This window comes from Danio rerio, chromosome 7, assembly GCF_049306965.1.
Source record: "Danio rerio strain Tuebingen ecotype United States chromosome 7, GRCz12tu, whole genome shotgun sequence".
NCBI lineage: Eukaryota > Metazoa > Chordata > Actinopteri > Cypriniformes > Danionidae > Danio > Danio rerio.
This window is the reverse complement of record NC_133182.1, coordinates 4773377-4800514: the sequence shown is the minus strand read 5'-3', so window position 1 is coordinate 4800514 and position 27138 is coordinate 4773377. Positions and strand designations below refer to the sequence as shown.

The 27138-nt window shown below is 39.1% G+C and overlaps 1 protein-coding gene across 4 annotated transcripts in view; it reads left to right on the top strand.

Annotated features, from left to right (window-relative positions):
* Positions 1-26885, top strand: part of ltb4r2a (leukotriene B4 receptor 2a) — a 76619-nt gene extending 49734 nt beyond the window's left edge. The window contains exons 2-6 of one of the 4 annotated variants that reach the window (XR_012382264.1): positions 5588-6244; positions 9681-9881; positions 10114-10157; positions 23619-24637; positions 24983-26885. Coding sequence is in view for 2 of the 4 variants with exons in the window: in XM_017356804.4 (XP_017212293.2) it covers positions 5597-6244; positions 9681-9881; positions 10114-10157; positions 23619-23934 (1209 nt within the window). In the remaining 2 variants the exon portion in view is untranslated. 4 annotated transcript variants of the gene reach the window in all.
* Positions 26886-27138: the final 253 nt, after the last annotated feature.

Below are 27138 nucleotides of genomic sequence, written 5' to 3'. Positions count from 1 at the left end.
CGCAGCTGACTCTTAAAGGGAATGGGAGATGAGACTGTAATTGGTTTATTTATAAAACACACCTATAACTCATTAAGAAAATAAACTCAACCCTTTTAGACCATGCGCCTTGGCCCAAGGCAGATTTCCCGTCCTTAAATTAGCAAAAACGCGTCCTGACCAAGCGGCAACCTCCCGCTCTCTCTCAGGAAGCCAATACGGAAGTAACTAAAACTGCAATTCATCCGAAATTCCGCTAGTCCTGGCCGCTCCTGGCTCCAAAACAGAGCAAATTTCAATTGAGCCTACTGTTAGAATGACCAACTTTACAGCAGAAAAAAAGGTGTTTACAGCCTGGTACAAAAAAAGGTTTTGGTTAATACAGCTAATATTACCCTTCATGACAACTGTGAGGGGGGTGAATTTTTTTATAACTCATCCGTTTCCTTTATATTAAGTTATATTAAGTTTGCATAATTAAGGGCGTGGCCACTTGATTGACAGCTAGGTCTCGCTGGTCGCCGTTACGTCACCTCAGCTGAATCCTGCAGATTAGCCACTGAACTCGGCGTATTTATCATATTTCTGTGATGTTTTATGTGGCTTTACACAGTCAACTGCCTTTTGGACTTGTTTCCTACAATTATTAGATGGCATGGTATGCTGAGTGCACTTAATTGTGCTCACAAACCGTTCACGTGGCCTCCGTTCCCCATGTGAGTAAAGTTATATACTTATATACCATCTCTATACATGTATTTGTTTTATTTAAGATCATTTATCGTTTATATTTATATTTAGAGCTGTAATGCACTGCAGAATCTGTCAGACTGATTAGCTGTAGGCTCTAGAACAGTCATCTGAAGCGTTGTCATACAGTGTTATGCTGGATTTTATCAATAGTCTTACATTAACTAATACAGACTATTTCTGAAGTGTTTGGATTTAATTTGCGTTTTACTCCTGTTGAGAAACGTCATAAGAACAATGTTTAGTGGCTCAATGTATTACAGCAGTGTTTTTAAAAGACTAAACACTTTATTGATATAGTGTACAACCAAGCACAAGTGGTCAGAATACAAACGAGTCACAGGTGATAAAATATTAAGCGTTTCTCCCAAAGTAAAGTGTGTCTGAACCAGGTCCAACCTAAATGCAGCATGTGTCTGTAGCTCCGCTCACTCTCCGCCTCTTTACCCTTGTTTGGTATCCCGCCGTCGGCGTGATGACGCGCGAACAAAATGGCGACGGTTGGCCGCGCCTACTTGTGGCTTCTTTTGCGCTCTTTAGAAACCTATGGGTGACGTCACGGATACTACGTCCATATATTTTACAGTCTATGGTCCTGACACGCCCTGAAAGTATTTGCGCCCTGCGTTTTGCATTTTGCGCATGGACCGTCAAAATAGAGCCCAAACAATCCTTCTGGTTCCAGTACTGCTAAAACTGTCATTATCTATGCATGTATCTACTGACTTGCAAATCCCAGAGCTGAGCGGATGTCATTATCAAATTATACGAGTTCATTTGAAAATATCAGTTCATCAGTGAAAGAGTGCTCTGTCATCACTGTGTAATGAGAAAAGATGCTAAAACAACAGTATGCGCTAGAGAGTTTATATTCCAGACTATTCCACTAACATCAAACTGGACGAACATTAACATATTAACCAGAAATAAAATAGTTAAACATTGAAATAAAAATGGTTTACTGCAGTGTTTACTTCTGTCATGACTGCAGGAAATGACTTTCATCTAGCTGTGTTTGTCTAGCGGCAATAGCTTCATTTGTTGTAACTGTGTCAGTAAATTTGCAGTTTCAGTTTTGATGCACGAGGAGTGCAGGATGAAAACATCTCATAGTGTTTATCAAACTAATTAATATTCATGAGCTTGAATAAATTAACTTTTTTGAACTCTTCTCTGTCCATGAGTGCTGCATTTACTTGATTATAAATGCATGCAAAAGCCCTTTCCTCCGGGTGCTCCGGTTTCCCCTACAGTCCAAAGACATGCTGCAGGTGAATTGGGTAAGCTAAATTGTCCGTAGTTTATGAGTATATGAGGGTGACAGGCCCAGACAACAGGCCGGCCGGAATGTGTAAAAAAGTCGTTATCATATGGACAAGTCTTAATGGAGGACTTGTTTCAACCCCGCAACCATGTAGGAATAAGGCCAAAGAAGAAGAAGAAGAAGAAGAGAAGGAATATATACAAAAGCCCATTATTCTAGAATATTATTGGAAATATAAAATTATTTCAAAACATCCCCAGCAGACAGACAACATCATAAGATGGTAATATTAGGTTAGATTTAGGTCACCAGTGTCCAATAATGACGTGAAATGACGGTGATATTTGGTTAATTTTAGGTTGTGCTAGAAAGTCGAGCCAACATCTTAAACCAACATCATATTGATGTCAAATACTGACATTTATTCGTCAGGTATGGCAACCAAAATCCAACGTCATATTGGTAAAGTCCATGTATCCTCAAGCTGTAATGCTGCGTTCACACCAGACGAGGAAGAAGCGTCAAGTGCGAGAGAATTACATGTAAAGTCAATGAAAAGACTTGAATAGACATCTTGTGGCGTGGTACGAGCGAATGATGCGATTCGCGTGAATGAAGCGGCGCAAGTTTAGCGTTTTACTCGATTGACTCGCTTAACGTGCGGAACGCTCGAGTTTGAAAATCTGAACTAAGAAATAATTGTGGACATTCGCGCCATGTTAGGCAATCAGGAGCTTGCTCTTGTGGGGGCGTGATTATGACGTGGCGCCTGTTGTTGGTGTCCCGGGGGAAAATCCACTTGCCAACACCGACAACAGTTCAGCAAACTGGGCTCGGCTCAGTCAGAAGCAACGCTAAATGCTTCCATCATCCAGGTTGAGTTTCTGGAGGAGCTTATGAGCTCACAGAGCTGGGTACATAAACAGTTATTTTCTCAATGAAATCCATATTAGCAACGAAGCTAGAGACACCAGGCAGACAGAAGCCCTGCCTATCATGCAAATTTTAAACTCATAATGTTCACGTGCCTATTTACCTGAGCATTCCGTGTCTGGTGTGAACACAGCATAACATCATTAGACGTTGATATTTGGTTGTTTTTAGGTTGCGTTGAAAAGTAACCAAAAGGCAACATCTGTCTGATGTTGCACATTATTGTCGGCTTGACGTTCTGATGTCAACCCGATTTTCATTTTCAAACAAAATGCAACATCCCCTTATGTTGGGGTACAACGTCAATCTAAAATCATATTGACATCCTGTGCCGGCTGGGTATGATGTTCTTTAAAACTTGATATTCGTATATGGAGTCATATATTAAAAACAAATCTTAGTTTACATTTAGAGTCCTACATTTACTTTAAATAGTAGAAGCAGGGCTTAATTTGTCCCAGAACACGTCGGATCTGGCACCTCTGAAAACTGATCCAGCACCTCATTTTACCGATCCCCCTCCTCCCCCTCTCCATCCATGGGTAACATGCCGGATCTGTTACCCCGATCTGTTCCAGGACCTCATAATTCACAAATTAAGCACTGAGTAGAAGTATATGTATATATATATATATATATATATATATATATATATATATATATATATATATATATATATGTATGTATATATTTGTTGCATTAAATATGTATATATTTATTTATCCTGTACTTTAGAACTCTGTATTATAAGACTGCTTTAGACACTGACCAGGGAGTAATAAAATGAGTTAGACTCTGATCACACCAAACGCGTTTTTGTGTTGAGAGACGCCTTTTTTAAATGGCTTTATAATGCCTGCGTGCATATTGCTGATAAATAAACGGACAGTCGTGTTACATCAGTCAAGTTTCTTTCCTTGTCCAAGCAAATGAAAGCAGAGGCGGGGTTTCCGTTGAGGTGACAGCAGTGTTTTTGTTGTCAAGACGACTACAGAGAATTTTTAAGGTGAAGGAGAGACTTGTAGTCGTTGTTTCAAGTTTTCCGGAACTCTGACTTCACACATCTTGGAAAATACAATATTGTTGTTGTGGGAAAGACATGGTCAGACTGACCGCAATGGCAGGTTGGGAGACTGGCAGCTGAAAAAGTAGGTCAATCTTCTTCCTGGGTTTCGTCACAAGTGTAGTAAGTTTGCTTAGAGTTTGGAGGAAGGCGGCAGGGTCGGCGATACAGGTAACTCAAAAGACTTACTTTAATTATTTCTCAGGTAACATTATGCTGCGTTCACACCAGACGCGGAACGCGCGTCAAGCGCGAGTGATTTACATATTAAGTCAATGCAAACGCACGAATAGACATCCTGCGGCGCGAATGGCGCGGTGCGAATAGCGCGTTACGCGCAAGGCGAATTGAGCGTTTTGCGCGTTTGACGCGCTTAACGAGCGTTTCGCGCAAATCTCTCGAGTTCGAAAATCTGAACTTCAGCGGACATTCGCTCTGCGTTAACCAATCAGAAGCTTGCTCTTGTGGGGGCGTGATTGTGACGTAGAACCAGTTGATGGTGTCCCGGGGGAAATCCTCCAGGCGACACCGACAACAAGTCATCAAACTGGGCTTGGCTCAGTCAGAAGTACCGCTGAAAGCCTCCATGATCTAGGTTCAGTTTCTGGAGGAGTTTATGAGCACACAGAGCTGGATGCACCTCTGAAAGCATGTAGTGGACTCGGTCCTAAACGTATCAACACTGTTTTTTAGCCTTCATAAAGTACATAAACACTGTTATTTTCTTTATAAAATCCATGTTAGCCTTTTAGCAACGAAGCTACAGTCACCGGGAAGACAGAAGCCCTGCCCATCAGGCGAATCCGCGTCTGTTCTGAAGTAAATTTGACACGCGAATGAAGCGGATTTGACGCGCGAATGAAACTCGTAAACTCAAATGTTCACGTGGCTATTTAAACGCGAATAGCGCGATTTATCCGCGCGTTCCGCGTCTGGTGTGAACACAGCATTAGAGCATTCAGTAGCATCTCTCTCCACTGGTCTCTCTTCCATTCTCAGCCTGTCATCTCTTTTTTAAAGTGTCTCTCCAGCAAAATACTGAGAGAAAACAGGTGTTAATCATTACTTTGATTGACCTACTATTTCAGCTGACAGTCTCCTAATCTGCTCTTCGCCGTTGTAGGCAGTCCAACCTTGTCCTCCCCACCACAATTTTTTGTCAACAAAAAAGGCAATGCAGTGCATCCTGCGTTCTCAGAACAAAAAAGCGTATTTTATGTGTATACAACCCCTAAAGGGTGTCTTTCCAAGATTAGAGCTCTCTCTGTTACGGTAACAAGCCAAATATGCATAATCTATACATTCAAATATCTGTAAGTGTGAACTTGTGAAATTACATTAAGGGCGCCTGTCCACCAAAGTGTCCTTATACTGTAGAACTGGCAGATTTTTAACACCTGCTGCGGTTTATAGCATTTTAGAGCACTCTGCATTTTTTAAATGCTTTGACAATTGGAGAAACACTCACAGCTGATTGTTTTAAGAACATCTCTCGCTTTCATCAGGGCAAACAAAAAAACCTTTAATGGACAGCCACCCTTATGGGCAGATTTACCAAAATTGCAAAACTTACAATACGTTCATTATTCCCTCCTCAGGTTGCCAAGATGGCGTTGAACCTTCTGTCCCCCTCTGCTTTTCTCGAGATCGCTCCATCCTCCATCCCAATGGCCCTTCAGAGTCCATCTTTCTACACCTCAACACTACATCCCACAAATCTCTCCAACAATACCAGCGGCAGAGGCAGCATCGTGGACAACAAAGGCGGAGCGATAACTGGTGCTGCAATCCTCAGCCTCGTCTTCCTCCTGGGCGTCCCAGGGAACGTCTTTATCATGTGGAGCATCTTGGCCCGAGCGCGGCGTCGCTCCATCACCACCCTGCTGATCCTGAACCTGGCCTTCGCTGATGGCTTCCTCATGCTGCTCACACCCTTCTTCATGGTGTATCTGGTTCAGCGAAGTTGGGTTTTCAGCCTGGCGCTGTGCAAAGTCCTGTACTACCTCTGCTGCGCCAACATGTATGCCTCCATATTCATGATCATGCTGATGAGTCTGCACCGGCTGGTTGCGATCGTGTGGCCAAAGCGAGTAGGGGCGAAGACAGAGCGGAAGATGCTGACGCGGGTGCTGGTGGGACTCTGGGTTCTCGCTCTGGGACTTTCTGCACCCGTTTTAGCTTTCAGGAACATCCTCAGCGACAGTAAAAAGCCTGAGAAATTCGTGTGCGACTGCATCCATCCTGAAACACAATATGTGAGTCTTTGATTGTTTTAAAATATCTTAAAAATACGCACACAAAAGCACTGAACATTACACATATGCTATAAACACAAGAGCTGTGGAGAATTGTGTTTGAGTAATTCAACAGTGCTCTATTGAAAATTTCACTGATAGGAGAGTAGCAGTGATTAAAGGACAACAAAATAGATCTTAAGCTCCGCCCACTCTCATGAAGCACTGCAGATGACACAAGAAAAAATATTTAGGTATCTGTATACAACCAACCATTGTAAATGAATAGTTCAACGGTTAAATTTGATTTCCACCTGCAATGCTTCATGGGATTGTAGTTCTTTCCTTCAGTAAAGCTGTTTAGTTGGTAGATTTGGATGTTTGTCTTTGAAAGGTTGGTCGAGAACAGCTGAAGCAAAGTGCAGAGTTATTGAGGTAATCTCTGAGGTGTTCTGGATTTTTTTTTTATTAATTTCAGGTAGATTGGGTGGTTTGAATCTTTCTGAAGATCCCACCACAGATAGTGATTTGTGCCAAAAGTATTTGGCAGAGCGCTGCATTCTTTCTTGTTTGTAATTTGTTTGCCAAGCCTTCAGGCAGACATTGCTGCTATAACCGAACCCAGAAAGATGCTTCTCCTGGTATTTTGTTCCAGACTCGAGAACTTCTGCTGCCAAGAATTTTTTTTTGTGCTATAAAAAACTTCAATTTATTAATTGATAACACAATAATGTTAGTCATGTTGTTGAATATCTGCAAGATTGATTAATGCTTTTTGAATAACATCACTTGTGCTCACAGTCATTTAGTGTGACCTATTATGACTCTTTTTACAAGATAAGTATCTGATGTCACTAGAGTGTGTGTGTGTGAAATTTCAGCTCAAAATATTACACAAATAATGCTTTATATCTCTTTGAAACTGCGCTTTTTAGGCCTAGATCCAAATTGTGCCGTTTTGGTGACTGTTGCTTTAAATTCAAATGAGATTGTGCTCTTTTTTTAAAAGAGGGTGGAGCTACAAATGCCTATGTGTCAGCATAGCGGCAGATTCAAAACTGAACTAAATGAACTAATGGACAGACAGCTGCTTCTCACTCAGGCCTGTTTATGCTAATAAGGGAGAGATGAGTCCCTTTCACACATACAGACATTTCCAGAAAATTACTGGCTATTTTCTGGAAAGGCATCATGTGTGAACAGGCCCTTTTTGAAAACACTGGTAAATTAGTTCCGGCACTTTTCCAGAAAGAGAAGTTGGAACATTACTGTTAATTTGCCGGACTGCTGCTCTGTGTGAAAGCAGAAGGAAAATTGCCAGAAAAAACGATTAGAATGCGCTGACATGAGACGTCTACTCCAGTCAATCAGAACATTCAGACGCATCTTACATCTGTGCAGTTTATGAAAAAAAAAGCCTTTGAATATTTTTTTCCAGACATATTTAGCTGCTGGATGTTAGTCAGATAACATTTCTATGTTCCTTCTTAATGCCAACTGTGGAAATAATTATCAATAAAATGCTTATGATAGCTCGCTGTTTGTTTACTTTCAAGCTCTGCTTCAGTTGCTTGATGCATGTGCACGTGAAGCAGTCAGTGAACACCAGCACCAGGGCCGGAGCAAGCTGAACTGCCGCTCTAGGCAGAGGACGATCACGCCGCCCTCAACCCCAATGTGAAAACGAAAGTGACCGGTTATGAAAATGAAGTGAGGTGTCGCGGACCTCTATTCTGCCGCCCTATGCGTGGATATAACTGAGGACGTGCGGCTGCTGAGGGAGGGAGGGAGGGAGGTGTCGCGGATGCCGGCCTCTCTATTCTGCCGCCCTATTCGCGGATATAACTGAGGACGCGCGGGTGTCGCAGACCTCTGTTCTGCCGCACTATGCGCGGATATAACTGAGGACACACGGGTGCTGATGGAGGTGTCGTCTATGCGCAAATATATCTGAGGACGCGGGTGGTGAGGGAGGTGTCACGGATATAACTGAGGATGCGGGTGATGAGGGAGGTGTCACGGACATAACTGAGGACGCAGGTGGTGAGGGAGGTGTCACAGACATAACTGAGGACGCGAGTGGTGAGGGAGGTGTCACGGACATAACTGAGGACGCGAGTGGTGAGGGAGGTGTCACGGACATAACTGAGGACGCGGGTGGTGAGGGAGGTGTCACGGACATAACTGAGGACGCAGGTGGTGAGGGAGGTGTCGTGTATGCCGCCCTCTCTATACTGCCGCCCTAGGCGGCCGCCTAGGTCGCCTCTATGGACGCGCCGGCCCTGGCCAGCACGAACACATATCATGTACCATTAACAAAAACTATACAAGCGCAGCCATTTAGAGGTCATTTTTGGTTAATGATGTCAGAATTTACTGGTATTTTGAAATGGATGTGTGAATAGTCTTCCCGGAAAATTTCCGGAACATTCTTGCTTGTATGAACAGCGCTTTTTTGAAGTTACCAGTAAAGTCATTCCAGTCATTTTCTGGATATTTACCAGTATCGCTGTGTGAAAGGGGCTATGGCCACTAATGGGTGGAGCTTTCCTCTGATGACACGTAAAAAGTGAGAAAGCCAATCAAAGTGTTTCTGCAGACTGTTTTTTCTCAAGTCTGGTTATAAAAAATACAATTAATAAATTTTTACCATTAGAAGCTGGTTATATTCACACACTGCTGACACACAACTGTGTTCAAACCCTTTATAAAAGTTATTTTTGCATCATAGTTCCCCTTTAAAAATATATAGTAAATTAGTGAAATGTTTACTTATAATTAAACAAGTGATTTCTGTGTGAATATGTTTGTAAAACGAAATTCTTGTTGTTGAAAGCTGAATTTTCTTTACATTCGTTACTCCAGTCTTCAATGTCACATGATCATTCTGCAGTTATTCCAACTGGCTGATTGGATGATCAAGAACAAATTTGTTGATTTTCCTTCACCTTAGTCCATTATTTATCAGGGGTCGCCACAGAAGAATGAACCGCCAACTATTATGGCATATGTTTTACGCAGTGGATGCCCTTCCAGTGGCAACCCAGTATTGGAAAACACCTTTACACACACTCATTCACACTCAACAGCCAATTTAGTTCATCAATTCACCCATAGCGAATGTGTTTGAACTGTGGGGGAAACCGGAGCACCCGAAGGAAACTCACGCCAAGACAGGGAGAACATGCAAACTCCACACTGAAATGCCAACTGGCCCAGCCAAGACTCAAACCAGCGACCTCATTGCTGTGAGGTGACAGTGCTAACCACTGAGCCACAATGCCCCCCTCAGCTTTCAACTATGGGAGTTACATTTCACAATATGTTCACATAGAGAACAGTTGTTTGTCATTATACTGATATATAACTACTTTGCCACTTTTTTAGCAATAAATTAATTTATTTGTTGCTCAACATGGCTTTTTTTTTTTTATGCGTGCGTGTTGTTTATCTATAGGAGGTGATGCAGTACTCTATGGAAACGTTGCTGGGCTTCTTGTTGCCGTACGGCGTGATCATTGGAAGTTACACTTGTATCCTGCGCAGAATCCGCAAGACACGCTTTCGTAGACGCATTCGCAGTGAGAAGCTCATCCTGGTGATTGTCGTCACCTTCGGACTCTTCTGGCTACCGTATCACATCATAAACATGGTGCAGGTGTGTATGACCAAATGTCCCTACAAGTATAGCAATAACAGAACATCTGGGGAGCTCATAAACCACACAGAATAAAGTATTTTAAAATGTGAGGGGTAGGGTAGGGGGAGAGTTTACAGTGTGTACAGGATAAAATTCTTTTCGCTTATAGGAAGTCCCTGTAAAGATAGCTGTACAAGTGTGTGTGTACATCTTCAATTGAAGGTGCCCTAATGGTGTGTTTCCCACACAGGTGACTGCCGCTTTACTCCCAGAAGGATCTGCAGCAAAACACAGGTGAGCAACGTAAGGACACGACAGTGGAACATTTAACTGGGAAACACCCAAACACTCTTGCACTCATACACTACAATTTTGTTTACCCAATTCACTTATACCGCATATTTTTGGACTGTGGGCATGTCTTTGAGGGACTCTAACAACACTGACCACTATGTATGTTGACTCAACTATAACTAGTTAAGAAAGCCTCAATAAAAAGGAAAAATATTCTGGAAACAAAGACTGATAAGGGTAGCCAGAACAGAGAAAACAATGTCTCTCATAGAGGTTTTGCATAGCTTGTCAGTGTACTATGAGTAGTAAATTCTGCACCATCTGAAAGCACATGCGAAAGATTTACTACAGGGGTGTCCAAATACGGCCCGCAATCAGTTTTGTGGCGGCCCACGAGGCTTTTTATAATTTCAATACAATCTGGCCCGCTATGCAAAAACGAACGTAATTCAATAAATAACCACCGGGTGTCGCTATCACATGCATTCAATTAAGCAGCAGTTCTTGTTAGGATCTATCTATCTATCTATCTATCTATCTATCTATCTATCTATCTATCTATCTATCTATCTATCTATCTATCTATCTATCTATCTATCTATCTATCAGTCTGTCTGTCTGTCTGTCTGTCTGTCTGTCTATCTATCTATCTACACACAGTTGAAGTCAGAAGTATTAGCCCCTCTTTGATTTATTTCTTCTTTATTGAATATTTCCCAAATGATGTTTAACAGAGCAAGGACATTTTAACAGTATGTCTGATAATATTTTTTCTTCTGGAGAAAGACTTATTTGTTTTATTTCGGCTAGAATAAAAGCCGTTTTTATTTTTTTATGAACCCTTTTAAGGTCAAAATTATTAGGTCCTTAAGTCTTCAGAACAAACCATTGTTATAAAATAACTTGCCTAATTACCTTAACTTGACTAGTTAACCTAATTAACCTAGTTAAGCCTTTAAATGTCACTTTTTTTTTTTTTTTTTTTTTTTTATTAGAATATGCAAAAATCATACAAATACAAGAAAACGTCAACAAATAACAAATACAAAGCAACGAAACAAAAACAAAACAAAAACAACAACAATATAGTCATGTACTGGTATGTGCGTGAGTGTGTGTGTGTGTGAGTGTGTGTATGCATGTAAAGGTAACTTGGTGGACAGGTCAGAGTACATACATAAGGAACAATAACAGTCAATAAATGAAGCAAGTGTCACAGATATAGACAAAACATATAGAAAGAAACCAGTCAGAGGTAGGGAGTAACAACAATGCTTATTAATGTATGATAGTAAAAATTAGAGTAAAAAGAAAGAAAGGACAACAGTAATAACTGACAACAATAATAATAAATCACAAGTGCTACACAAACTACTACTACAAAAAGTTACTTATATTACAACTACTACTGCTTCTACTACAGCCACAACCACGACTACTACAATGTCTACTAATACTGATACTACTACAACGACTACCACTACTGATACTACTATAGCGTTTGCTACAACTAATACAACGTCTACTACTACTACTACTACTACTACTACTACAATCACTTCTACTACATCTACATCAACAACATCTACTACTGATATTACTACACCAACAACGACTACTACTACTACTGTAACTACCACACCATTACTACTTCTGCTACTACTTACATGAACTACTACTTCAAAAATCTCCGTAACAATTACTCAATAACAATCGATACTATTACACTGTCTACTACTTCAACTACAACTACTACTACTACTACTACTACAACAACTGCAACCTTAATAATGATAATGGTATAAATACTTGTAATAATGATAATGGAAAGATAACAGGACAAGTCAGAACAGTAATAATAATAATAATAATAATTTCAAAAAATAAAAGTAATACCATTTATGACAAAGGTGTCGAGGAGAGGGGAGGATGGGAAAATCAGGGAGAGGACAAGTAATAATAATAATAAATAATAATAATAATAATAATAACAAATAATAATAGTAGTAAGTAGTAAGTTTGAAGGGGAGATAGAGGAAAAGAGAAAATAAACTAATGATAATAAACAAAAATTAATAAAACACTTATAATAAAAATAAATAAATAAAATAGAATAAAAAATAAAAACAGAAAAGGAAGGGGAGGAGTAGAAGAAAAAAGAAACAATAAGAGAGAAGAAAAATAAAGTTCAGCAAACAAAGCAACAAGAATAAGCCAAAAAAAAAAAAAAAAAGAATAATAATAATAAAAACTGAATAAATAAAAAAGAAAACACTATATCAATGCTAATTATGAATTATACAATTCCACATGGAAGGATAATATTAAAGATATGTATGATAGATTATTACTGTAATTTGATAACTATAATATACTCATGCTGGTAATAATACTAATAATAATGATAATAATAAAAATAACAACAGCTGTAACAATAAATTGAGGAGGTTGTAGTTGTGTGATGGGCATTGAGGTATATAGTGTTTGTCAGTTGCTTTGTGATGCATTAAAAAAAGTGTAACGTGTGGCATGGATCAGTCCAGTGCAGTGCCCAGACTGCCATGCCTACGTTACACTTTACCCTGTGAATTTAGTACATGTAAGTAGATTTTTTTTCTTTCCTTTTTTTTCCCTCTCTCTTTTTTTTCCTCCTCTTCTCTTTCTTTCTTTTTTTTTTTTTTTTTTCTTTTCTTTTTTTTTTTTTTATCTGTTGTTGGTCAGGAGAGCCACTGGTATATAAATAATAATAATAATAATAATAATAATAATAATTTATGTATAGTAATAATAATAATAATAATAAATAGAAAACAAATATTATATATAATAAAAATGAATAAATAACATTGATAGGGACAGGAAAGGGGAACAAATAGAACAAAAGGGAAAGTAAAAAAGTATATAAAGACCGAATTATGATTCTTTTATTTTATTTGTTTACATTATACTTTTTTTCCAATTGATTTATTTATTTTAAATTAGATTAAATATTAGATTTTTTTTTTTTTTTTTTTTCCTCATCTCTACCTGACCCCCTCTCTCCCCTCCCCTCTTGTTTATGTACTGATGAAGGTGTTGTTAGGGAATGGCTTCAGGCAAAGAGGATCTTCAATGGAGATGTATTCTGTTAACAAGTTTTTCCAGTATGAGATGTGAATGGTATTTCTTGATTTCCAGTTCATGAGGATAGTTTTCTTTGCGATAGTTAGAGCCACCAGCAGAAACTGACCATTTGTATTATTTATATTGATTGTGGATATGTCACCTAATATGCAGAGGGAGGGACACAGTGGGATGTGACAACCCATTAAGTTGGAGAGTGAGTCAGTAACCTTTACCCAAAATGATTTAATTGAAGTGCAATGCCATAAGGCATGAAGATATGTGTCTGGAGTGTTTTGTGTGCAATGTGAACATATTTCTGACGTGAAACCCATTTTAAATAATTTCTGCCCAGTTAAATGTGATCTGTGAAGTACTTTGTACTGTATAAGTTGTAAGTTAGCATTTTTAGTCATGGAAAATGTGTTTTTGCAAATTTGAGTCCAGAATGCAGCATTGGGATTAATAGATAAGTCTGTTTGCCATTTAGTGGTTGGTAGAACTAATGCATTGTCTGATTTTGATATCATTTTGTATATTTGGGAGAGCAATTTTTTGGAGGGCGATATATTAATAAACTCTGAGATTTGAGGTGGAAGGTCTAGATTGATTGATTGGTTAGGTAATTTTGACTTAACTGATGATTTGATTTGTAAATATTCCAAAAAGCAATTACTCCCAATGCTGTATGTCTGGGCTATATGGGGAAATGGTGCCAGATTATTATTAATAAAGATATGTTGAAGTTGTGTGATTCCTTTGGCTGCCCATGTGTGAAAGTTAAGTGGCTTCTTGTTGGCTAGGAAATCAAGGTTATTCCAAATTGGGGTGTATTTAGATGGTGTGAGTGGGGAATTTGTGACCTGATGGAATTTCCACCAGGCTGTCAGAGTTGCTTCTATTGTCGGCATTTTAAAACAGTGATGTCTCTTGATTGATTGACTGTGAAAGGGTAATTCTGAAATGTTAATGTCTTTGCATATTGATTGTTCAATGTCTTGCCATGTGTATTCTGATGAGTTAGGTTTAATCCAATTGTGTATGTTTTGAAGCTGATTTGCCAAAAAATAGTTGTAAAAATGTGGTGCTTCTAATCCTCCTTGTGATTTTGGTCTCTGTAGGGTTGTCAATTTTATTCTTGGGGTTTTATTTTTCCAGTAGAATTTTGTTATAATTGAGTCTAGGGATTTGAACCAGGTATGTGTGGGTTGTGTTGGAATCATTGAAAATAAATAGTTTATTTTTGGGAGAATGGACATTTTGGTAACTGATATTCTGCCCATGATGGATAGTGGTAAGTTCATCCAGCGTTGCAGATCGTCATCTATTTTTTTAAGTATCGGAGTATAGTTAAGTGCAAACAACTCTGACAGCCTGGCGGAAACATTGATACCCAAATATGTGATATAGTTAGTGCACAGAGGGATTTGTGATGTTTGGGATGTCACATCCACACTGGTGGAATTTAATGGGAGTATAGCAGATTTATTCCAATTGATTGAATATTCCGAAATATTTGAAAAGGTATCAATAAGTTTTATTGTTTCCTGTAATGATGTTTGGGGATTTTGTAAGTATAATAATATGTCATCCGCGTAAAGACTTATTTTATGGTGTATGTTTAATGTTTGAATTCCTTTAATATAAATGTTTTGACGAATGGCTGCTGCAAGTGGTTCAATGAATATGGTGAATAAAGAGGGAGAGAGTGGACATCCTTGTCTAGTTCCCCGGTGTAGAGTGAAGCTGCGTGATGTTAGTCCGTTAGTAATGACAGTAGCTGAGGGTGATGTGTAGAGAATTTTGATCCAATTAATAAATGACTCCCCAAAACCAAACCTCTCTAATGTGGAAAACAGGAATTTCCAGTTTACTTTATCGAAAGCCTTTTCAGCGTCGAGGGTGACTATGATAGATTTGTTTTTGTTTATTGATGAGTGGTGTATTAGGTTTATGAGTCTGCGTGTATTGTTTGATGATTGTCTACCTTTAATAAAACCGGTTTGATCTGGATGGATTATGGATGGCATGATTTTTTCTATTCTATGTGAAAGTGCTTTAGCAATTATTTTAGTGTCTACATTAATTAGTGAGATTGGACGATAGCTTGACGGTAATGTTGGGTCTTTATTGGGTTTGAGGAGAAGTGTAATTGTGGCTGTGTTCATGGTATCTGGAAGCTTTGAATTTTGTTTTGATTCGTTAATCAACCGGATGAAAAGTGGTGATAAAATTGACCAAAAGTGTTTGTAGAACTCAGCAGGGAACCCATCAGGTCCTGGTGATTTATTATTAGGCATGAGTTTAAGAGCATTAGAAATTTCTAGGTGTGATAAAGGGGATTCAAGACTATTTATTTGCTGTTCATTTAGTTGAGGTAAGTTGATATTGCTGAGAAATGAGTGAATGTCATCCTGGGATGGGTTTTTTTCAGGGGAATATAAATTACTGTAAAATTTTTGAAAGATCTGATTTATTTCTTCTGGTGAGTTGGTGGGTTTCCCTGCTGAGTCCTTAATGACTGATATTGTTGTTTTTTCTTTACTGTGTTTGATTTGATTAGCCAGATATTTACCAGATTTGTTACTATGATGGAAGTGTTCTTGTTGTAATCTGTGAATAAGGAATTGAGTGTGTGTATTAATTAATTTATTTAATTGTGATTTATATTTTCTTAGCAAATCTTGTGTTTCTTCTGTTGGATTATTTATGTTAATGTCTTCTAGATCTTTAATTTTCTGTTCCAGTTCAGCTTGATGTTCTTTCTCTTTCTTTTTTTTTGTAAACGGAATATGAAATTATTTTTCCTCTTAATACTGCCTTTCCTGTTTCCCACAGAAGAGATGGGGATGTTTCAGGGGAGTCATTTATCTCTAGAAAGCATGCCCACTCTCTTTTAAAATAACTGTCAAAATCCTGATCTTGAAGAAGAGAGGTGTTGAATCGCCATCTAGGAATGGGCTTATGTCTGGTGATTATATTCAGATTTATTGTTACAGGAGCGTGATCACTAATGATTATTGGGTGGATCTTTGATTCAGAAATATTGGATATAATAGAATTACTAGTGAGAAAATAGTCAATGCGGGAGTATGAATGATGAACAGGTGAATAAAATGAGAATGCTTTAATGTCCGGATGTTGGAGGCGCCAACTATCGCCAAGACCCATGTCACTCATGAACTGTTTTATAGAGTCTGTAGATTTCCAGATGTGTTTTTTGCCGATATTATTAACTCTGTCTGTAGTTGGGTCTAAAACTGTGTTGAAATCACCTGCTATTATGATGGGGCAATTAGAAAGATTTGAAATGGAGGAGAAAAAAATCTGAAAAAAAGATGGGTCATCTGTATTTGGGCCATATAAGTTTCCTATTGTAAGTGAGTAATTGTTAATTGTAATGTTAATTATGACAAAACGTCCCTCTGGGTCTGTAATGGTGGTGTTATGAACATATGATATTTTTTTATTTATTAGGATACACACTCCTCTCTGTTTTGTGTTGTAGTGGGCAGAATATGAATGATATTGTGATGATTTGATTTTGTTTTGATCAAGTTCTGATAAGTGAGTTTCTTGTAAAAGGCATATGTCTGCTTGTAGTTTACTTAAATGATTTAAAACTTTGATCCTCTTTGCCTGGGAGCCGAGTCCACGGACGTTCCAGGATAGAAATTTGATTGATGACATAATTTTAAAGGATTACAAAATAAGTAGGTAAATAGTAGCAACTTATATTGATAAACAAGTCTGTTTTTACTGCAAATACATAAATGTTACTGTATGTATTTGAAAAAGTGTGAAATTGTACCTGTGTCTGTGTGTATGACATGACAAAATGTACACAATACAATAATGACCAAACAAAAATGACTTTAAATACCAACATAAAGTTAAAGGTGGGAGGGGGGATGAGACCTAGGTGCGATAACAAAACTATAATCTAGTGATATGAGGGAGATGAATAGAGAGATGAGGTAACATTACGGGAGTGATGCGTTCAAAAAAGCCAGGGGGTAATGTCCTTGTCACGATATAACTGTCCATCTATGTATAATTTGTCCACTGTAATGATTGCTCGTTTTCCTTCGTTCATTTTTTGTTTTCTGATTGGAAAGAGTTTTTTTCGACGTTCGAGAATGACCTTTGGGTATTGTTCGTTGAGTCCGTAAGTTGTACCTTTAAGTTGTCTCCCTTGTTTTTGTACCAGTTCTTTGTGTTTGTAGTGTTCGAATTTTGCAACGATAGGACGCGGTCGGCTGTTGTTATGTTGGGAACGGATGCGGTGGACACGATGAAAGGTGATGTTCTGTACAGTTTCAGCTGGCAGTTTGAGTTGTTTTGTCATGAAATCCTTGATTAATTTTAATTTTAAATGTCACTTTAAGCTGGATAGAAGTGTCTTGAAGAATATGTAGTCAAATATTATTTACTGTCATCATGGCAAAGATAAAATAAATCAGTTATTAGAAATGCGTTTCTAAATTATTATGTAATTATTATTATTATGTTTAGAAATGTGTGGAAATATCATATATATATATATATATATATGTATTTGCGTGTCTGTGTGATGTATGTAAAATTTGGCCCGGGACAATGTATTTTTTTTTTTAATCTGGCCCTGGGCCCAAAAAGTTTGGACACCCCTGATTTACTAGAACTGACTTTATTGACGCAGTGAGTTTGAAAAATCACCTTTGACTAACTACCCATTCCTAGTCCCATCACTGCTGATGTAATGGAGGCTAGCTTGTAAGTGCTGTGCAGGTACACCTCACTCCTCTGACCTCTAAAGTTGCTCTAGCGACGAAACGCGAAAGGTCATGGTCTTTAGCCTCCTTGTTAGAGCAACCGACTCCCATGCGGAAGGTCGCCTGGCGTAGGACCGGCAGGGTCACACTGATCAGAAAAAAATGCTGCCAAGAAGCAAAGAAGCCCAATTTCATGATTATATTTTGCTTGTTCTGAGACATTATTTAAAATCTAAAGAAATTATTATTTATTTTTGGTGTGGTCAGAGATAAATTTGGTAAATCCTTAATTTTGAGCTCTGAAAAGTCATGTGAAATAAAACTAACTGCAGTGTGACACTACGAAACCATATCCCATTTGCTCATGCTCATTGAGCAAGGTCATACACAACACACACAAAAAGTTAAATGAATGAGAAGGCATGTGAACATAACATCTAAATCAAGTAATTTTAGCATGTCAAAGTCATATTTATGCATATGAAATATATTTTCCCAACAACAAAATTGTGGCTAGTAAAAACGGCAAGTGGCTAGTAATGTTGGAAAACTACTAGCAACAGTGGCTGTTTATCAAAAAAGTTAATGTCGAGGCCTAGTTGTAAAGTATGTTGCCAGATTGAGATAAAAATACCTTGAGATTAAAATATTTCATGAATTGTTTGAGTTGATGGGCTAAATACAACATCTGGCACCTAATCAAACATGGACAAAAAGGGAATTTCATAACTAGTATGAGCCATACACGTTGCGTGAGTTTCCAGGGAGAAATAACAAAGCAGGGGGATGTCGGGAAATGGGTGTGAAATATGGAAGACTCCCGAGAAAAACAGGAGTGTTGGCAGGTATGATGGGACGTAGCATGTCTTACTAGGGTCTAGATATGGGCTGATGACATCATCAATGCACAAACTAAATTCGAATAGACTGTTCACATGAAAATGCCAGAGCATCCATTTAAGTCTTATCCACTTTAGTACCCGGTTAAAATAAATGAATAAATAAATAAAAATAGTGATTTTTCCCTACCAAAACATTGGATCTATCTGCACAAAATGCCTTTACAATAGAAAGTTTTTGCATATACAGCTACAGTAAATGCATCCCTGAACAAATGGGGGCCTTAAGCCCTGCTCACACTATGCAATTGTAGTTACAATTTGGTCTGAGGCAAATTTGGGAAATCCTAAAAGATTAATGTAGTCCTAGGATAAAATCTGTGGTCTTTGATTGTTGGTTTGACATGTTCTCAGACAGCTTGCGATCAAACCTCAGATGAGGTTGTGATAGTAATTAGAGAACTTCATACACTTTCCTGCAGTGTTAAGCTGCGGTCACACTTGGCATAGACTTTCATTCATACGACCTAAAACGCGGGGTCATGCGTCAAGTTTCGCAGGTTGCTGCGACAAAAATCAATCTAAGAACTAATAGGAGTGCAGCATTTGATGATGCAACCAACTTTAAACCACTTAGGGCAGGGGTGTCCACACTCGGTCCTAGATGGCTGGTGTGCTGGAGAGTTTAGCTCCAACCCTAATCAAACACACCTGAACAAGCTAATCAAGCTCTATACTAGAAACTTCCAGGCAGGTGTGTGGAAGCAAGCTGGAGCTAAGATCAGCAGGACACCGGCCCTCCAGGACTGACTTTGGACACCCCTGACTTAGGGAAAACAACTTTTTTTCTGATTTAATTATTGAGGTACACTGTGAGCAGAAACACAGCTAAATATTGTTTATGTTGTGAAGAATCATTTCAGAATGTGGGTTACTGAACCCATCACAGATGTTTTGACGTCAAACTTTGGATAAGTTTCTTGTGTTTACATGTTTTGGTGTTCAGTCTGACATTATGACAGCTGAAATCATGTTAGCAGTTTGACAAGCTACAATCATTTAGGATTATTAGACATTACACAGTGTGAGCCGGGCTTCAGATATGTTTTGCACATAGTTGAACCTGAAGCCATTTAAGAGTTTTCAGACTGTTTACTTTGTTTCCTAGCAGTCATTAAAAAGCCACTATTATACATTAAAAAGGGTCATATTTGGTTTTAAGGGTTTCCAACAACAGGCTGATATGCATGCAAGGTTAAAAAACACTTTCATTGTCATATAATGTGCATTTTTTTTTACCTAATCATCCCAATGAATCTCATATGAATCGTTCAGTGATTCATTTGTTCCCAAACCCCTCCTTACCGCGAAGCTAATCTGCACCGATTGGACCGATGACAGCCTGTTGCGATTGGTCGACAGTGTTCAGCGTGAGACAGAGTGAAATGCACAGCATGGCTAATCAACAATATTAAAGTAGTCAGAGTGCAGAGTGTATATGTGAGCATATCTGCAAACACTCCTGTTTCCTTCAGGGAGTCTCCCGTTTTGTTATTTATCCCGGAAAACTCCCGTAATTTCCTTTGCAAGAGTGCAGTTAAACACCAACATATTGCTCTATTTTTAACCATGACACATTCAGTATCCCACAGTGGCAAAAGATGAATAATTTTGAACCTTTCATAGCAACAACAAACGGCAGTAGGTCATGAGCTCACAAACGTATTTAAAGGGTCATGACACCCCCCACTTTCGGTTCAGGTCTACCTCAGAATTTTTTCAAAAGATGCATGATGCTGCAAACAAACAGCAGGAGTGGGTGTGGCCAGCAGGGGAGAAAGAGGGGAGCGAACAACTGTCATCAGTCGGCTCACAAAATGAGACACAAACCATGAGAATACGCATGATTTTATAGTTTACAAAATTAAAATGCAAAGAAATAAACAGTAATTTAATGCCCTGCTACATTTGTTATTCGTAATATACAGATAACCACAATTTATATCATTATAAAGAAAATCGTGTTCATATAAACACTATAAATGAAGATTTCTCCCTCAATCTCCGGGTCTGGATCATAGGTCTGAATGCAGACTCAGTGCAGCAGGTCTCTTGCCCTGTCTATTTTAACCATTAGCCCTGCTGGTAATCTAGAGCACTGGTCACCAAACTTGTTCCTGGAGGGCTGGTGTCCTGCAGATTTTAGCTCCAACCCTAATTAAACACACCTGAACAAGCTAATCAATGTCTTACTAGGTGTACTTGAAACATCCAGGCTGGTGTGTTGAGGCAAGTTGGAGCTAAACCCTGCAGGGACACCGGCCCTCCAGGTCCAGGATTGGTGACCCTTGATCTAGAGGATTTAGGCAAACACAGCAGCATGGCGATGTGTCTAAAAATTGCGGGGAAAAACATGCAACAAACCCCTGGATCATGGAAACAAACACATACAACCCTTCATAAACAGCTAAAAACTGCATGTCGTGGGTCTGTATCTCACAGCTTGGCACTGGCAGGACTGCCTTGCCTTTAGAAAGCACATGCAGTCATGAATAATTAAGCCAGATCTCCTCATAGGATAAGAAAGCTCCGCTATGAATAATAAAGAGAAACCAACGGGTCATCTTTGCACTTGCACTTTTGTGCTACGTTACCATATTTGGTCCGCTTTTTTTGATCCATTTTAAACCCGTAAACTGAAATTAGCTGACAAAAGCTCAAAATTATCCAGTTTTTCCCACTAACAGGTGCTAACATTGTCTTAACTGATGCTCAACACACAAAAATCTGTTAAAATCTCCAAAAAAGTACTTGAGGGTTTCATGAACCTTTAAATCCGTAAACAAAGCAGCACGTGTTGCATTTTCAACAAGGCATTAGATGCGATATGAGAATATAAAGAGTTAACCTGATACAGCACAAGCGGTTACAAGTAACAAAACACAATTAAATTCATCATTTGCAAGCTAGAAAAAACAAAGAGGCAGCCACTTTAATCCATTTCACAAGTGTAATTAAATGGGAGGAAGAAACTGGTCCATGAGCTGTGTACTATATAGCTCCTGTCGAGCTCTAACAAAGTCCCATACATCAGTAGTCTTTTCTGATCCTTCCTTTAACAAACAGCCGTCGAATCTCCCGTTGTAAGCGTGTAAATTCCAGGGAATACAGTACAAGGCTGGGTCGATAATGCCGAGTATTTTTTGCAAAAACAAACCGCATCCACTGACTCTTCAGGTTCATCTTTGGGTAGAGAAAATGACACTAACTTTCCCCTCACACTTCCAATAATATCCAGGTAAGCACAGCTTCTTTGTGACTTGATTCAACCGGGATCTGCTACAGTGTTTGTGTGTGGGGTCGCCTGTTTTAGGCCCCATTTACACTAGTGCATTTTAGTTTTAAAACAGCGTTTTAGAATGAAAACGATCCGCGTCCACACTCGCGTTTTACCCAGCGTTTCTGAACAGCTCTCCATCCACACCAAAAGGCTGAAAAAGCACATCACGTGAGCACACACACACTCTCGGGCAAGCGCTGCAGCATTTCGACCCAGATGAGAGCTCTGCTAGTCGGACTGCTCATCAAGCATCTCCCGCTGGATCTAATCTCGCTATATTTGCTAAACGTGATATTTCATTCATCTTGTTGTCTTTATCTAACGACATAGGCCTATTCCCTGACTTTGCTCATTGGAATCTATTACTTGTTCACAGGTAACGTGTTTTGGTTAAGCGCAAAGATAAGTTATATAAACTTATTGTATGTTATACTTTTATAATGGCCATTATCGATGAATAAAACTGATATTCAGCAAAAGAGAGGGTATGTTTCGTATTTTCACTGAAATTGAAAGGAGGCAGTTGTTATAGGCTCCGTTTTGTTATAGCCTAAATATGCACACAGTGAAGATGACGCTCATATATGCAGCACGACGCCTCAACATTTCTGCTCTGTTAAGTTGCTAATATTAACAAGAAAATAGGCAGTTCCTCACATCATGTTTACATTTTATTGTTGAGAAAGTGAAACAACGTAGCCAAGGTGATGTGAATGAAGTTATAAAGTACACTGTTCCCTTTGAGGATTTACGCGTGTCCTCGGTATGTTTTCCATATCAAACTGAGAAGGGGGAGACTGCAGCCTTGATCAAACTTGTGAAGTCTGAACTTACAAGAAGAGGATGCGAGACTGAACTGTGTGTGTTAGGCTACTTAATATTGAGGAAAAGCCCCAATCAGAGAGGCGAACGTCGGCAGCCCCGCCTCCGTTTTCAGATGTCTCCGTCTTTCCCCATCCACACTGAGACGGAGCAGCAGCGTTTTAGAATGAAAACGGCCTCTCCAGCGTTTCCAAAACGCTCCGTTTTCGGCGCTCGAGAACTCCGGCGTAGTGTGGACGGATGGCGTAACCGTAGCATTAGTGTAAACGGGGCCTTAATTTTCCTGGGTTTGCTTGCGCAACAATTGTGCGGGGCTTAAGTTTCATATCCACATCACGCCAAAACGGCTAAAGACTCGTTATCAAGACGATTCATTTGAAGTATTCATTTATTTGAGTTGACTATTTTATAAATTAATCAACAGTTTTAAACGCGGTGCACTTTCAGATTTAAGCCTTAGCTGGATATTTCACTTCACTTAGAGCTGTGTTACATACTACATGAAAGATCACTCTCAAAAACCCATAACAGGGGCTCTTTAAAATAATTCTATCTTGTTATAGTCAAAGAAGCAATAAAAAAACAACTGCTATTCCTCCAACAGACTGCAGGAAATCAGGGCGAATATGCGAGCACTCACCTCCACCGTGGCCTTCGTCAGCAGCTGCATAAACCCTGTCCTCTACACATTCGCCGGGAAGTCCTACATCCGCCGGGAGGGTCTGGCCTTCATGGCACGCCTGTTTGAGGGAACTGCACTGGAATCCACACGCAAGATCCGGAGGAGCAACCAGAACAGCAGAGAGCGGGACAAAGAGACGGACGAGGGAGACAGTATTAAAGACAAAGACTCTGATTCCATCAATACCATTAACGCAAACTCTGTTATCAAAGTTGCGCCCCAGAAAAATGGAAAGTGAGGTAAGTCTAGTTGTGGTTCCTGAAGGGAAAGTCTGTGGTGCAAGCAATGGATTGTATGTTGTTTTAGTGTTGCGTGGTGAGTAAATTGGTACATCTTGCTCTTCAAATTAAAAACTTTGTACCAATTACGTACCAGAAAAATCACAAGAGAACAAGTGGACCAGTGTCTAAGACAGAGACAGAGGACTGAGAGCGGCAGGTCTTTATACATAATGAGCTAAACAAGAAACAGGTTGAAACAATTACTAGTTTACAATCCCGTGAAGAGATCAACCTGGAATACTTGGAGCTTTGTTTATTCCTGCTCTGTCTCTTTGTCCAGGAGAGGGCGCCACAAAACTGACACAGGACATCTGACAGAAAGAGACCAGTGTTCTTTACATCCGGACCCTGAGTGGTGTCAAAGGTTATAACCAAATACTCAAAACTGGCCCAGTCAGATAAGTTTGGCCGCATTCTAAGATTTAAGATGGAAGTTGTTGTTTGTGCTGGTAAACGATGACAGTTACTTCTAAATTAATAGTAATGCTTTTCCCACAACATTTGCTTTGTTGTACTACTGGTTATACGGAGTTTTATTATTACTTTGACATTCATTTTACTAGTGTAGAAATTAAACACTCTAAAAAAGGTTCGTCAGTGGTTCTTTGGCTTGTAATCCTAAGTAAGCCCTGCTGAAAAATCCAACTTAAACCAGCCTAGGCTGGTTGGCTGGTTTTAGCTGGTCGACCAGCCTGGTTTTAGAGGGGTTTTGGCCATTTCCAGGCTGGTTTCCAGACATTTCCAGCCTGGTCTTAGCTGGTCAGCCTGGAAAATGACCAGCCAAATCCAGCTAAAACCAGATTGACCAGCCTGGTTTAAGCTGGCTATAGCTGGTTTTGGCTGGACTCCCAGCTATGCTAGACTGGTCAAGCTGGTTTTAGCTGGTCATCTCCCAGCCTGACCAGCTAAGACCAGGCTGGAAATGGCTGGAAACCAGCCTGGAAGTGGCCAAAACCCCTCTAAAACCAGTCTGGTCAACCACCTAAAACCAGCCAACCAGCCTAGGCTGGTTTAAGCTGGATTTTTTAGCAGGGAGTACGATATAGAGCCTTAAAAAAACCTGTAATGCAAGGGTGTCAAGCTCAGCTATGTAGAGTTTCGTTTGAACACACTCAAGCCGCAGTGACACAAGAGCACAGGTGTCAAAGCCAGTTCCTGGAGGACCACCGCTCTGCACAGTTTAGTTTCATATCTGGTTAGAGCTGTTGCACTCCAGGAACTGGCTTTGACATCTTCGCACTAGAGTTTGAGCGTGCAAAATTCTGTCAGATGACACTTTGAAAAATTACAAGTCAAAACTGGTATGATGTGACAGATATAATTAAGTGATTGCTCCATTTTTTTGCATAGAGGGGTCATGTTTTGATCTTTATGTGACATGGAATCGCAGGTCAGAGTTCACCAAATTCGAACTATGAATGGAAGTCAATGAGGCTAAAAGTGTGGCTGCGGCTTTTATCTATAGGTTTCAAACAAGTCTGAAGGACTCAATTAGTTTGATAATGTGTGTTTAATTAGGGTTAACGCCAGCGTTGGGTAGTAGCATTGCTACATGTAGTGATGCTACTAGCTTAACTCCATTTCTAGATCCGTGGCGATAGAATTACTACTTTCTAAATCAAATAGTTTTTTTTGTAGCGAAGCTATTTTATTAGTCAAGTAGCACAGTAGCGTCCACACAAGTTACTTTTCGCAGATCAATAAGTGACTGCACTGACATTCACAGAGCTGTGAGGCCACTGTCTAGCCGATGAAAGGGAATCCATATGATGGTGAGAATGATGATATCTTTTCTTCTTCATGTTTTTCGGTGGTCGAAAAAAAAAAGGTATTGATGCGTTACTACCACCTCTTGCTCTGGTCGGTGAACCAATCAGACTAACAAGAGAAATTTGCTTGATGGAATGATGACTGAGGGAGAGGAGTTATTTCTGAAGCAGGATTCCTCGTGACCATACCTCTAGAAGTACATGTTAAGATATTATTGTACTATAATAAGATACTATAATTTGTATCTGTTTAGTACAGCATATTATTTCAAGTAAATAACTGAACTGAACAATTCTGCCTCATATGTTCATTGACGGTTTTATCGATCACTAAGATATGATTGACTTGGATTTAAGTTGCTTCGATTTAAAAATGAAAATTGCAAAAATTGCTTCGATGTAGCTAAGCTACTTTTTCCATGTAGCTTTTAGCTTAGTTCGCGACAATTCATAGAGTTAGCTACATTATAAGTAGAGTAGCTAATAGCTTAGCTCACTCATTTTTCAAGTAGCTTGCCCAACACTGGTTAAAGCTACACCTTACAGAGCTGCAGTCCTCCAGGAGCTGAGATTGACAACCCTGCATTAATGGTTCTGCAGGTTCTTTAAATTAGTCAAGGTGCTATATAACATAGATAGAGGTGCTATGTAGCACTAAAAGGGACAGTTCACCCAAAAAGGAAAATTCCATCATTTAATGACCCCTGAGTCCGTTTTTTTGTTAAACACAAAAGAAGATATTTAGAAAATTATTGTAATCGTGTAACCACTGACATCCATAGTAGAAATTTTCCATAGAAGGGGAAAAAAAAATACTATAGAATTCAATGGTTACAGTTTTCTAACATTTTTCTTATGCTATTCAACACAACAAAAGCAAACCATAAACTGGTTTATTTTCATTTTTGGGTACTAAAGTTACTATGGAAACCATCACTGTAAAGTTGCTTTACCAACATTTGTACCTTAATGACTGTACATGATTTTCTATTTGTTAATTGATCATATTTTTCATGACAACAAGGAAAATTGTAAATGTATTTGAGTTTTTATGATGTCTGAACTGCTGAACAAGTGCTTTTACTATTTTCAATATATATAATATTACATCCTTCAAATAAATGTGATGTTTGGTCATCGTTTGCGTCTACGTGTGTGTGATGTAATCATGTTTAATTAAGGATCAAATGTTTCATTGCTTGTTAATGTCTCAGTATCTGGTCTTCATGTTGGGGTTAGCCTTTAGCCTACAGCTCAGATTTTAAAGAGCTTATTTATATAAAACAACTACTGTGCTCAAAGGTCTGATAAATGTCTTTAAAAGGTCTATTACTGACCGTTCTCGACTATTAACATCAACATAGAAACATTGTTTTTTTTTAAATCAAGTAA